The sequence below is a fragment of the Macaca thibetana genome, chromosome 15 (genome assembly GCF_024542745.1).
Source record: "Macaca thibetana thibetana isolate TM-01 chromosome 15, ASM2454274v1, whole genome shotgun sequence".
Taxonomy (NCBI): Eukaryota; Metazoa; Chordata; class Mammalia; order Primates; family Cercopithecidae; genus Macaca; species Macaca thibetana.
Genome location: NC_065592.1, coordinates 39,646,534 through 39,658,651, shown reverse-complemented (window position 1 = coordinate 39,658,651; position 12,118 = coordinate 39,646,534). Strand labels below are relative to the sequence as shown.

The following is a 12,118-nucleotide window of genomic DNA, read 5'->3' as shown; positions in this document are numbered from 1 at the left end:
ATAATATTTTCAGTTTAATTGTGCCTTGAATTACATTCTAAAATTAAAAAAAAAAAAAAGAAATCTTCCTCCCACTTCAGATACACACCCCTTGATTATGCTTTGCTTGGTGAGCGCCATGAAGTGATCCAGTTCATGTTGGAGCACGGTGCCCTGTCCATCGCAGCCATTCAAGACATCGCCGCCTTCAAAATCCAAGCTGTCTACAAAGGGTACAAGGTCAGAAAAGCCTTCCGAGACAGGAAAAATCTCCTCATGAAGCATGAACAGTTGAGAAAAGATGCTGCTGCCAAGTAAGTGTGAGCTATGCAGATTGCACTCTCGCCACCCAGAATCAGGGTGGAAGTGGGGGTGTGGGGGGTGCTGGGGTGTCCAGGAGAGGGAAGCAGATGAGAATGTGAATTACTGTTGGTCCCTGCAACCAGTCACCTTCCCTCTTCTCAGCACTCCGTCTTCTGGGACCGAGGCTGCAGTGAAGGACAAAGGCCTAACCTTTGCTGGGTGGTGATTCCTCTAGATTAGTCCCAATGTTTCAGCCCAGGGACAAAGCACTCCCACTCATGGCAGGGAGTTGGGGATGGGATTGCTTCCTAGAATAAGCTGTAAAGAAATAACTGCCCTTCTTGCCCTTCCTCTCTTTCTTTCCAAAAGAAACATGCCAGTATCTAGCCTACTTTCACTAGATCAATCTAAGTCTGGTTTTAATTTGATTAAAGCAACCAACTTGTATAAATAGCTTACTGTCCTTCACCCATTTCCTAAAACATCTGTACTAAATAATTTACTCAAGAAATATTGATTGAATGCTTACTGTGCAGACAAAACGCTTGGCTAGTGCCTAGGGAGAAAATGGCAACTAAAAAAGCAAAATCCCCCCTGCCTCAAGGACTTCGCATTTTTTTTTTTTGGGGGGCAATGATACAAAATGACTGTGCCTATTACACATTCTGATTATTTCACATAAATGATTGATTTTAAAGCTGGGTGCAGTGGCTCACACCCGTAATCGCAGCACTTTGGGAGGCCAAGGCAGGCAGATCACTTGAGGTCAGGAGTTCAAGACCAGACTGGCCAAAATGGTGAAATTCTGTCTCTACTAAAAATACAAAAATTAGCTGGACGTGGTGGTTAGCACCTGTAATCCCAGATACTCGGGAGGCTGAGGCAGGAGAATTGTCTGAACCTGGGAGGCGAAGGTTGCAGTGAGCCCAGATGGCACCACTGCACTCCAGCCTGGGCAATAGAGTGAGATTACATCTCAAAAAAAAAAAAAAAAAAAAAAGATTTATTTTATATTATACTTTGGTTTGCCTTTTCTTTGATAGATATGTTGGGTAGAAGTATTTTAAATAGCAGCAGTGTACCACATTAGCAAATACAGACACCATAAACTCTGATGATAAAGATGTGGGCAAGCAGATTGTTTTTTTTGAGACAGTCTCTCACTGTCACTCAGGCTGGAGTACAGTGGCATGATCTCCACTCACAGCAGCCTCCACCTCCCAGGTTCAAGTGATTCTTATAACTCAGCCTCCCAAGTAGCTGAGATTACAGGCGTGCACTGCCACACCCAGCTAATTTTTGTACTTTTAGTAGAGATGAGGTTTTGCCATGTTGGCCAAGCTGGTGTTGAACTCCTGACCTCAAGTGATCTGCCCATCTTGACCTCCCAAAGTGCTGGGACTATAGGCATGAGCCACTGTGCCCAGTCTGGGCAGATTCTTGAAAGATAACTTCCTGGCTGTATCTTGAATGTTTCTAAATCTAAATCTTCAGTCCTTCTAACTCTTAAATCCTTCTACATCCTACCCTCAAGGGGGAAGCATAAGTGTACTAAATAATCATTAAAAGTAATAATAAGAGGCATGATAAGTCATTTTAATGAGAAGTTAAATACCACTATGTACTGGAATGTTAATCATCATGTCAGCCTTCAGTAAATAAGATTTATAGAAACACACCATTTTCTGTGACTCTGAAGCTACTGAAGTAGATGGTATCCCAGGAAATACTATGTTGCTCTCTTCTCTTAATGATGCCCTCTTCCTTTCACTTTTGCCAAAGAATCCAGTATCAACCTAAAAGCCTCTATATACCTCTCTTTCCAGCCTTCTTATAAAAGTTCTCTGCTTGTGAGTGGCAACCATAAGTAGATAATACACATGACCGATTATCCTGAGTTGCAAGTAAATGATCTCTGTAAAGGGATGGAATGTTGTGTTTCATTCTACTGATGTTTCCATAAGCTCCAGTTTAATGTGTGAGAATCTATTTTCAAAATTTGCAGTCATATCTGCTTGAATATAAGATGGGACTCAACAAAGGCTACACAACTGACTTTGTATGTCCCCTAAAGGGAGGCTATAGATCTCCAAGAGATATACTTAAATGGTGGAGAAACTGATTTTATTTGTTCTGTTTCTCAAAAGTTATTTCTTAAAATCTGAGTCAGTGTTTAATTTTGCTTTTAATTCTTGCTTGAAGAAACAAACATCGGGATGCTAAACTCAGTCCTTGCTGCTGCTGCCTCATTGACTAAGCTGGCCCAGGGACAGCATGTCACCTTGGTGTACCTTTCCTAGTTTATTATGTTAGGATGGCAGAAATCATCTTCCTTAAAATGAGGATGTGAAAGGCACTTATTAAACTTAAGTAAAGTAATTTCTAATTTACTGAAAGAGAAACTGGGACAGAAAAAAGTTGTAGTGATATTTACTAAGGCAGGTAATGTTAGAAAATGCTATTTAACGTATATCTATAATCGATTTAAAAGCACTTTATAATTCACACTGCACTGCCTATGTTGTTGCCAAAATGAACATTACTATAATTTACCTGCCAAAGCACACAGTTGAGTGTTCACTAAAATAAAACCATATTTCTGTTGATCACCCTTCTTCCCTGAAGCTTGCTTTTTGCCAGGTTCTTATTTCACTCGAATCTCAGATCTCCTGTAACTCTCTGACTCTCCTTTCTCACATCTTTTAAATTATTCCATCTCCACACTGCAGTCAGCCTTGAAGGCGAACTTCTTAGACTTCTACTCATGCTATACTTTTTTCCATTGAAAATGTATCTACTCTTAAATTTTAAATTAATTCATGTCTATAGATAGCCCCCTAATCTGTCTCACACCCTGACCTCCTGGAACTCTAATCTCATATCTTCAGTTGCCTAGTGGGCATTTCTGCTATGCTTTTGTCACTTGCCAACACTTTAGATCATTGTACGTTCCATTTGCATGTCCTGTTTTCACTATAACTTCAGACTCTGCAACACACAGACATGCAGATGGAAACAGCTCATCACCACAGTCTGTCTCTGTTCTGGCCTTTTTAGGTGCTTGCTAGTGCTGCTACCATTGATTGTGTGCATTCCCCCTTTGACAGCCTTTGCTTTCATTCTTCTGTGCCACCACCACTCTATACAAGCCCTCATTCTTTTTTTCTTTTTTTTTTGAGACGGAGTCTCACTCTGTCGCCCAGGCTGGAGTGTAGTGGCTTGATCTCGGCTCACTGCAACCTCCACCTTCTGGGTTCAAGCCATTCTCCTGCCTCAGCCTCTCAAGTAGCTGTGATTACAGGTGTGCACCACCACAACCAGCTAATTTTTGTATTTTTAGTAGAGATGGGGTTTCACCATGTTGGCTAGGCTGGTCTCAAACTCCTGACCTCAATCCACCCACCTCGGCCTCCCAAAGCGCTGGGATTACAGGCATGAGCCACCGCGCCCAGTCCGCTCATTCTTAAATACCAGCCATGGTGCTCTGTAAGATCCTTCAACATTTCTTTCACTTCCACTTACATTTCTAAGTCTCATTTCTCTCCACTACCACCACCCTCCCAACCTGAACTTTCTTCACTTCACTTACCATTCTGTCTGGGAGACCTGAGCTTCTTCCTAGCTAGTATATGTGATTATGTTTCTAAGAGTTACATCATCATGTCCAGTTTTGGTCACCCAGTTCAAACTCTTGTGATGCTTAAGTCCCTTCTACGAGAGGTGGTTCTGTGTCCCCCAAAAAGTCAAGTGCAAGAAGTCCTGTATCTCTCAAGATAACATATTCCATTAGTGGAGGGCTCTGTCTAGCAAAAGTTCTTTTCTACCCTTTGGACTTGAATCTACCCCTGGAAGCCAAAGAGAAAAATCTAAATCCCCTTTTCATAAACCAACTTTCAGATTTTTAAACAACTGCTCATAACACTTCCATTGCTACTGCTCGTCTCCTTTTCACTTCGTAATTAGTCAGTGCTTCCCTGAACATCACCAGATTGTTAATGGTTGGCCCATGTGTCTGACTCATCTGCTCACAAAGTCATCTGGCCCATGGGGAATTACTTCCATTGTTCTCTTTCATGCCATTGCACTTCTCTGAGCCTCAGATTTTCGTCAGTAAAATGGAAAGAAGGTTTCTTAATTCAAGATGGGCTTCAGGGATCCATGAATACCTGAAACTGTACACAGCATTTTGTGTCAGAAGCACACATGCGTTTTGCGGGAGAGCATCTATAGACTTTCTTTATCACATTCTCCAAATGGGGTCCATGAGTCACACACAAAAAGACAAAAACCACTGGACTAAATGATCTCTCACGTCCCTCCCAGCTCTAACATTCTGTAAGTCACAGGTCCTAAGACACACGACATTTTCTTATTCCCTCAAGAGGGAGTTAAAGATCAGCTATTTCTATGCCTGTTATTCAGTGACAATGAAGAGATAAAAATCTGACAAACTCCTAGACACCATGCAACACCAACTGAAAAGGTGAGAGCTAAATCTTTTTTGTCTCATGAGGTAATATTTTCCTCTCACTGGAAATGATCCAACAGAAGTGGAATTATCATCTCTCCATGATAGTGTATAAGGCATTTTTAAAATTATGTAAAGATGCCTATAATCACAGCACTTTGGGAGGCCAAGGCAAGAGGATCGCTTCAGCCCAGGAGTTTGAGACCAGCCCAGGAGTTCAAGACATAGTGAGACCCCGTCTCTACCAAAAAATTCAAAAACTAGCCAGTGTGGTGGCTTATACCTGTAGTCCCAGCTACTAGGGAGGTGGGAAGATCACTTGAGCTAGGGAGGTTAAGGCTGCAATGAGCTACATCACACTATTGCACTCCAGCCTGGAAGACAGACAGAGACCCTGTCTCAAAAAAAAAAAAAAAAAAAAAAATTATGTGAGGAGCTGGTCTCTGAGATCTCTTCTGAGTCTCTGCTCATGCGTGCTTCTCCCTCTGCCTGAAGTAACCTCTCAGTTTACTCCTCTCTCATTCTTCATATGTAGCATTTTTCTCCCCCTGTTTAATTAGTGAGTGCCTCCCACATCCTCCCATAGCTCTGTGTAGTTACCTCTCCTTTAGCGCTCATCACATCTAGAACTCACTATTGGCAGGAGCGTATGGGTCTGATTCCCCAACTCAATTGTCAGTTTCTTGAGAACGGGGACTGTGTGTTATGTACCTCAACATCTCTAGTACCTTAGAATGTTTGGTATGTAGTAAGCATTCAATAAATAAATGTTCAGTAAATTCCCCTACAAAGGGTCTAAAACCTTACATAAGCCATTGATCACTGTAGACCTTAGTTTCCCCATCTGTCAAATGGAAGGGTTGGACCAAATCCTCTCTTAGGTCTCTTTCAGTTCTTATACTGTGACTCTCTATAAGTGTACAACTTTAACTTGTTTGTCTTGCTCAAGGCAGCAAACACATTATATACCACTTCTCCTCACAACACTCTTTGGCACTTATATATTCATTTGGTTTTCCAACTCCCTGAATATTGGTCATGAGAAAATTATCATTTGACAGATTATAACAGTCTGTGTTCTGATTTTAAAAAGAAAGACTAGAGCAAAGGGGCTGACCGCTGTCTGTACTTGAACATGAAACCATGATTCTGTAAACTTTTTAGACTCACACTGTTTACAAGTCTTATCCCTGCCAGATTTAGCAAATATTGGGAAGGGCTGGGTACAGTGGCTCACGCCTGTAATCCCAGCACTTTTGGAGGCTGCGGTGGGCGGATCAAGAGGTCAGAAGATCGAGACCATCCTGGCTAACACAGTGAAACCCTGTCTCTACTAAAAATACAAAAAATTAGCCAGGTATGGTGGCAGGCACCTGTAGTCCCAGCTACTCGGGAGGCTGAGGTAGGAGAATGGCAGTGAACCTGGGAGGCGTAGCTTGCAATGAGCCAAGATCACGCCACTGCACTCCAGCCTGGGCAACAGAGCGAGACTCCATCTCAAAAAAAAAAAGAGAATATTGGGAAGAACAACTACAGGTAAATACCCTGTTTCTTGTTTAGAAGATATAAGGAAGCTTAGCCAAATAGTTGATGTTAATTTGTCTCTAGGAACCAAAAACATACCCATAAGAAATGGAAGCCCGATTGAATAATGTGGATTTTAGATATTACAAATATAGATAAATATTAAAAAGTAGACATGACAGCTGTCCTTAATCTCATTTTATAAATGCAGAGATGGGCACAAAAATGTTAGCCTGCCTGAAGTCACACAGCTAGTAAGGAAGAGAGATGGCACATGGATCTAAGTCTCAAGGCCAAGCTACCTACCATTACTTGGTTCAAGGGAATCCTCCTACCAGCCAAGCCCATGCTAGAGGCTGTCCCCAGATGCTAGCAACCATCTGATTGAATAACCATCTGGCTCATTCAGTTATGCCACTGTTGATCCCATTCGTTGTTAAGAGAGTGGTGCCAAGCCACCATTATCAATTCTATAATGTAATTCAATAACACTCTTCCTGTTAGCCTCAAAACTAACAGAACAGAGCACACCAATATTCTCCTAAATCCTTGAGAAAGTTACAAATATCGATTGGTCCCTAGCCTACACCAGGACAACTAATTAGAATGGCAGCATTTAGGCAAAGCTGGGTTAAATCAGTACAACTGGACACACTAAGTAGACTTCTCTTTTCTGTAGAAGCATTTTAATCACATCTCTCAGACCTCACTAGGTCTTGTATTCATGGCAATGGAAACCTGAATATTCATGGGATGGAAAAGAGCCTGCCTGTTTCTGCAGTGTCTGATAGAATTAATTTCTTCATGTCAAAAGTGGGCAAATAGAACTCTCTTATGGGTCGCAGTATTTAGAAGGCACATAGTGGGGTAGAAAAAATATCAACTTCCATAACTCCAACTATGCAGGGCCAGAGTCAAGAGTTTGCCATATTGCACAAATAGATATATCCACTCCTGAGATGCTGAAGCCATCGTACATTCAAGTCATTTAAGTTACTGCCCTTGATCAGCTTTTGTTAAAATTTGTTAAAATTTCTGATCACTCAGCTTCTTTTTTTTTTTTTTTTTTTTTTTTTTTGAGACGGAGTCTCCCTCTGTAGCCCAGGCTGGAGTGCAGTGGCCGGATCTCAGCTCACTGCAAGCTCCGCCTCCCAGGTTCACGCCATTCTCCGGCCTCAGCCTCCCGAGTAGCTGGGACTACAGGCGCCCGCCACCTCTCCCGGCTAGTTTTTTTTTTTGTATTTCTTAGTAGAGACGGGGTTTCACCGTGTTATCCAGGATGGTCTCGATCTCCTGACCTCGTGATCCACCCGTCTCGGCCTCCCAAAGTGCTGGGATTACAGGCTTGAGCCACCGCGCCCGGCCACTCAGCTTCTTTTTAGCCCTTTTCTTGCCAGATTTTCATCCAGGCTAGTAATTTGTAAAAATTTCTATCTGTGGGTCTTAGATTTGGTTTTAGGGGGCTTTGGGGGAATATCTCTGCCCCATAATAGCCCTCGAGCAATGTGAAGCAGCGATGTGTCCTGTAAATCTTTTATTCCTGGGTAGACAGCCCCAGTCCCATCAGCTGAGAGTCTGGAAACCCCTCTTCGCCCTGTGGAGCGCAGGACCTGAAACAGATGTTGTCAAAGATTTGATCCCCAGTTGACTTTCTCACTTTCTTATCCTGTGAGCCTCTGAAGAGCTACAAAAATTGCTCTAAAAGAGACAGTACAAACCAGACTAAATTAGCAGCCCATTAGAAGCTATCGTCTACCCAATTTCTCTTCACATAGTAGGAAAAAGAGAGAGAGAAAGGTGGGACTATTTTATCCACTAATATTCTGCATGTTAATAATTTTCCTGCAGAAATGTTGTTTGCTGTGTCATAGAACTTTTAAAATTTTTTCATATCAACTAGAATAATATTGGTTCTTTTTCTGATATTTGTTCTAAGCTTTACAGGTAAAATAGATCTTTATAACATAGTGTACCTTCATGATTAAATTTTGTTTTTGTTTTGTTTTGTTTTGTTTTTTTGAGACAGAGCCTCGCTCTGTCACCCAGGCTGGAGTGCAGTGGCACAATCTTGGGTCACTGCAAGCTCCACCTCCCAGGTTTACGCCATTCTCCTGCCTCAGCCTCCTGAGTAGCTGGGACTACAGGCACCCGCCACCATGCCCAGCTAATTTTTTGTATTTTTAGTAGACATGGGGTTTCACCATGTTAGCCAAGATGGTCTCACTCTCCTGACCTCATGATCCACTCGCCTCAGCCTCCCAAAGTGCTGGGATTACAGGCGTGAGCCACCGTGCCCGGCCCTGATTAAAGATCTTTGACATTTCTTTATAACTTAAGAAAAAAACATTTAAATTTCAGGACAATTATTGAATCTAAGAGCTAAGGACTAAACACTACATTGAAAGCTAGGTATGGCTGAGTGCAGTGGCTCACACCTGTAATCCCAGCCCTTTGAGAGGCTGAGGTGGGAGGATCACTTGAGGCCAGGAGTTGAAGACAAGCCTGGGCAACATAGGGAGACCTTGTCTCTACAAAATATTTTTTTAAAAATTAGCCTAAAAGTTCAAGGTTACAGTGAGCTATGATTGCACCACTGCATTCCAGCCTAGGTGACAGAGTGAGACCTTGTCTCTAAAAATAAAAATAAAAAAGAAAGCTCATTTTTAAATACTGCGAATGATTAGTTTGAAGTGGCATCCCCAGCTTCTTCATATGACCCAATTAATTTTTTAAATAATGGAAGAAGTTAGGTGAAATTCTTAAAAACAACTCTGTCATGGGGATGAATTTTACCAGGAGATAAAGCAGCTGAGTTCTATCTTGGCTCTGTCTGTAGTTTACCATGTAGCCTTGGGTAAGTCACTTACCTCTCTGCCTGTTTTCTTATCTACCAAATGAGGGTGTCACCCTCAATATACTGTGGTTTCTTCAAACTCTTACGCTATGAGCAATGGTTCTGGACTTTTTCCCCAGGGAGACACATACATGTGGGGTCATGTTCAACTCTCAGAAGCTGAATTGTTTGTGTTGTTGTTGTTACTGCTGCTGCTTTAGTTTTAAGGCAGCAATATAGATAAAATAGGATATAGGTTACGCATAATTTCCAGTTTTAATCCCACTCCGTTTTTTCCCAATTGTTGCGGGAAGTCAGGGAACCCAAACAGAGGGACCTGCTGAAGCCGTGACAGAAGAACATAAATTGTGGAGATTTCATGGACATTTATCACTTCCCCAATCGATACTCATATAATTTCCTATGCCTGTCTTTACTTTAATCTTTTAATCCCGTCATCTTTGTAAGCTGAGGATATATTTCACCTCTGGATGCTGTGATGATTGCGTTAACTGCACAAATTGTTCATAAAGCATGTGTGGTTGAACAATATGAAATCTGGGCACCTTAAGAACAGGATAGCAGCGATTTTCAGGGAACAAGGGAGATAACCTTAAAGTCTGGCTGCCTGGGAGCCAGGCAGAACAGAGCCATATTCCTCTTATTACTGAAAATGGGTAAGAGAAATATCGCTGAATTCTTTCCCCAATAAGGAATATTAATAATTAACAGCCCTGGGAAAAGAATGCATTCCTGGGGAGGCCTCTAAAATGGCTGCTCTGGGGGTGTCTGCCTTATGCAGTTGCAGATCAGGGATGAAACACGCCCTGGCCTCCTGCAACACCCCCAGACTTGCTAGGATTAGGAAATTCCAGCCTGGCAAATTCTGTCAGACCAGTTCAAGGCTCTTGAATCCTGTTAAGATGTTTATCAATGACAGTGCATGCACAGCGGGACATGGAAGTTCATTAGTGATTCTAGTTTCGCCCTGACCTTCTGCCTTGTGATCTTTTGTTGCCCTTGAAGCATGTGATCTCTGTGACCCACACCCTATGCGTACACTCCCTCCCCTTTGAAAATTGCTAATAAAAACTTGCTGGTTTTGTGGCTCAGGGGGCATCACAGAACCTGCCTACATATGATGTCTCTCCCGGACACCCAGCTTTAAAATTCCTCTGTTTTGTACTCTTTCCCTTTATTTCTCAGACCGGCTGACACTTAGGGAAAATAGAAAAGAACCTACATTGAATTATCGGGGGTGGGTTCCCCCAATATCCAGTGATCACTGCTGTTACATCAAGAACCACTGCTCTGAAGAACTTCACAATTGTGGGCCATGTGCCACCTGGAAGATTTTTTTAATGTAAAATGCATCAATTAAAAAAAATTAATTATATTTATAAGACCAGGGGCTAATTATTCATTCAGATGATTGCATTCTGTCTCCTAATTCTGCTTACTTAGTTCTACCAAAATGAAAAATCACTCCCCTGTATCCCCCCTCCAAAGCAATCTCCAGAAGTCAAAGCCCTCTTGCTTTCTGGGTGTCCTGACCACTTTAAAAGGCTGGATCCCCTGTTCCTCACGTGACTGCCTTTGTTTAAAGGCCCAGAAAGGTCTGCAGTGATAAGGTTTGCCCCGGGACTGGCTACAGAGAAGCTTCTTGGAATTGAATAAGGAGCTGTTTGGTTTCCTAAAAAGAAAGAGGAGACTGCTCAAACAACAAAGTCTAATTTGTCACCTCAGAGTCCCCCTTAATGGCAGTGAGATCCATGTAGGTGCCAACCCAGACAGACACCCACATGTGTCTGTCTAATGAGCCAATATCATTCCCTTAAAACAGCTCTGCTCATTGGTGCTGATAAAAAGCACAGCCCTTCTTCCTCTGCCTTCCTGGAGCAAGGCTATTAAATCTATTAGCAGCACTTCCGCCACCCAGATGCTTCCACCTTCTTCTGAAAAGCAGCCTTGTCCCAGACAGATCACACTGAAATGGCGCCTGCTCGCATCCATATGAATCTCAAGTTCTGAGATGACAGGCTGTCCAGCTGGCCTGTAGACCGCAGTCATTAGCAGGTGGCAAAGATGTCACAAAACCAGAGTCGAATAAAAACACTAGAGCTGTACAGGAGTTAGCACGACCCATCTGGCCATGTTCTTGGTAATGGGACTCAATAGAAAACTGTTAGATAAGCAAGCTTGGACCCCAGATCAGGGGCTACTCCATACAGGAAGAAAGAGCTTCAGAAGGGGAATTTAACAAGTTGACAAGGTTTTAAATCAAAGTGTAACCCAGGTATCTGTCAGCTGGGGCTTTCCTGTCCCTTGAGATCTAAATAAGCTTTGCTTCAAATGCCGTAGTCCGTGGCAGTCTGGATTCTATGACTGCTTGTCAGCTTAGGGTCTCCACCTTGTCTCATGCTTCTGTGTCTGATCCTTAGCCCTGCACCTTGTCAGGTTGCCTATAAAGATGGAATGCTCATGTGTGAGCAAGGTGGACCTTACAAAAAGTTGGCGTCAATGTGGAGAATCACATTTCATATTGTACATTTCATTCCACCTAGTGGTATAGTGAGCAGTCCATGTTAGACTTTCCTGTGCTCTTAAGCCTGGCTACTCAAGGTGTGGCCAGAGAGCCAGCAACACCTGGATCACCTGGGCGCTTGTTAGAAATGCAGAATCTTGAGTTCTCCCCAGCCTTTCTAAGTCAGAATCCATAATTACCAACACACCAGGTGATTCAGCCCAATAAAGTGTGAGGGGCACACAACTAAAGTCCTTTTCAGCTGGGCGTGGTGGTGCACGCCTATAATCCCAACCCTTTGGGAGGCCAAAGCTGGGGGATGGCTTGAGCCCAGGAGTTCAAAACCAGCCTGGACAACAAAGTGAGACCAGCGCGCCCCCCCCCCCCCCCGCAACCCCACCCACCGATCTCTACAAAAAATTTAAAAATTATCCAGGTGTGGTGGCGCATGCTACTCAGGAGGCTGAGGTGGGAGGATCGCTTAAGC

General features: G+C 42.9%; 1 protein-coding gene across 12 annotated transcripts in view; it reads left to right on the top strand.

The window, feature by feature from the left end:
- The window catches only part of INVS (inversin), a 321,952-nt gene that overhangs the window by 255,166 nt on the left and 54,668 nt on the right, over nt 1–12,118 (top strand). For all 12 annotated transcript variants that reach the window (XM_050761486.1, XM_050761485.1, XM_050761483.1 and 9 more), the window contains one exon: nt 81–293. In XM_050761486.1, coding sequence (XP_050617443.1) covers nt 81–293 — 213 coding nt within the window. The remainder of the gene's footprint in view (nt 1–80; nt 294–12,118) is intronic.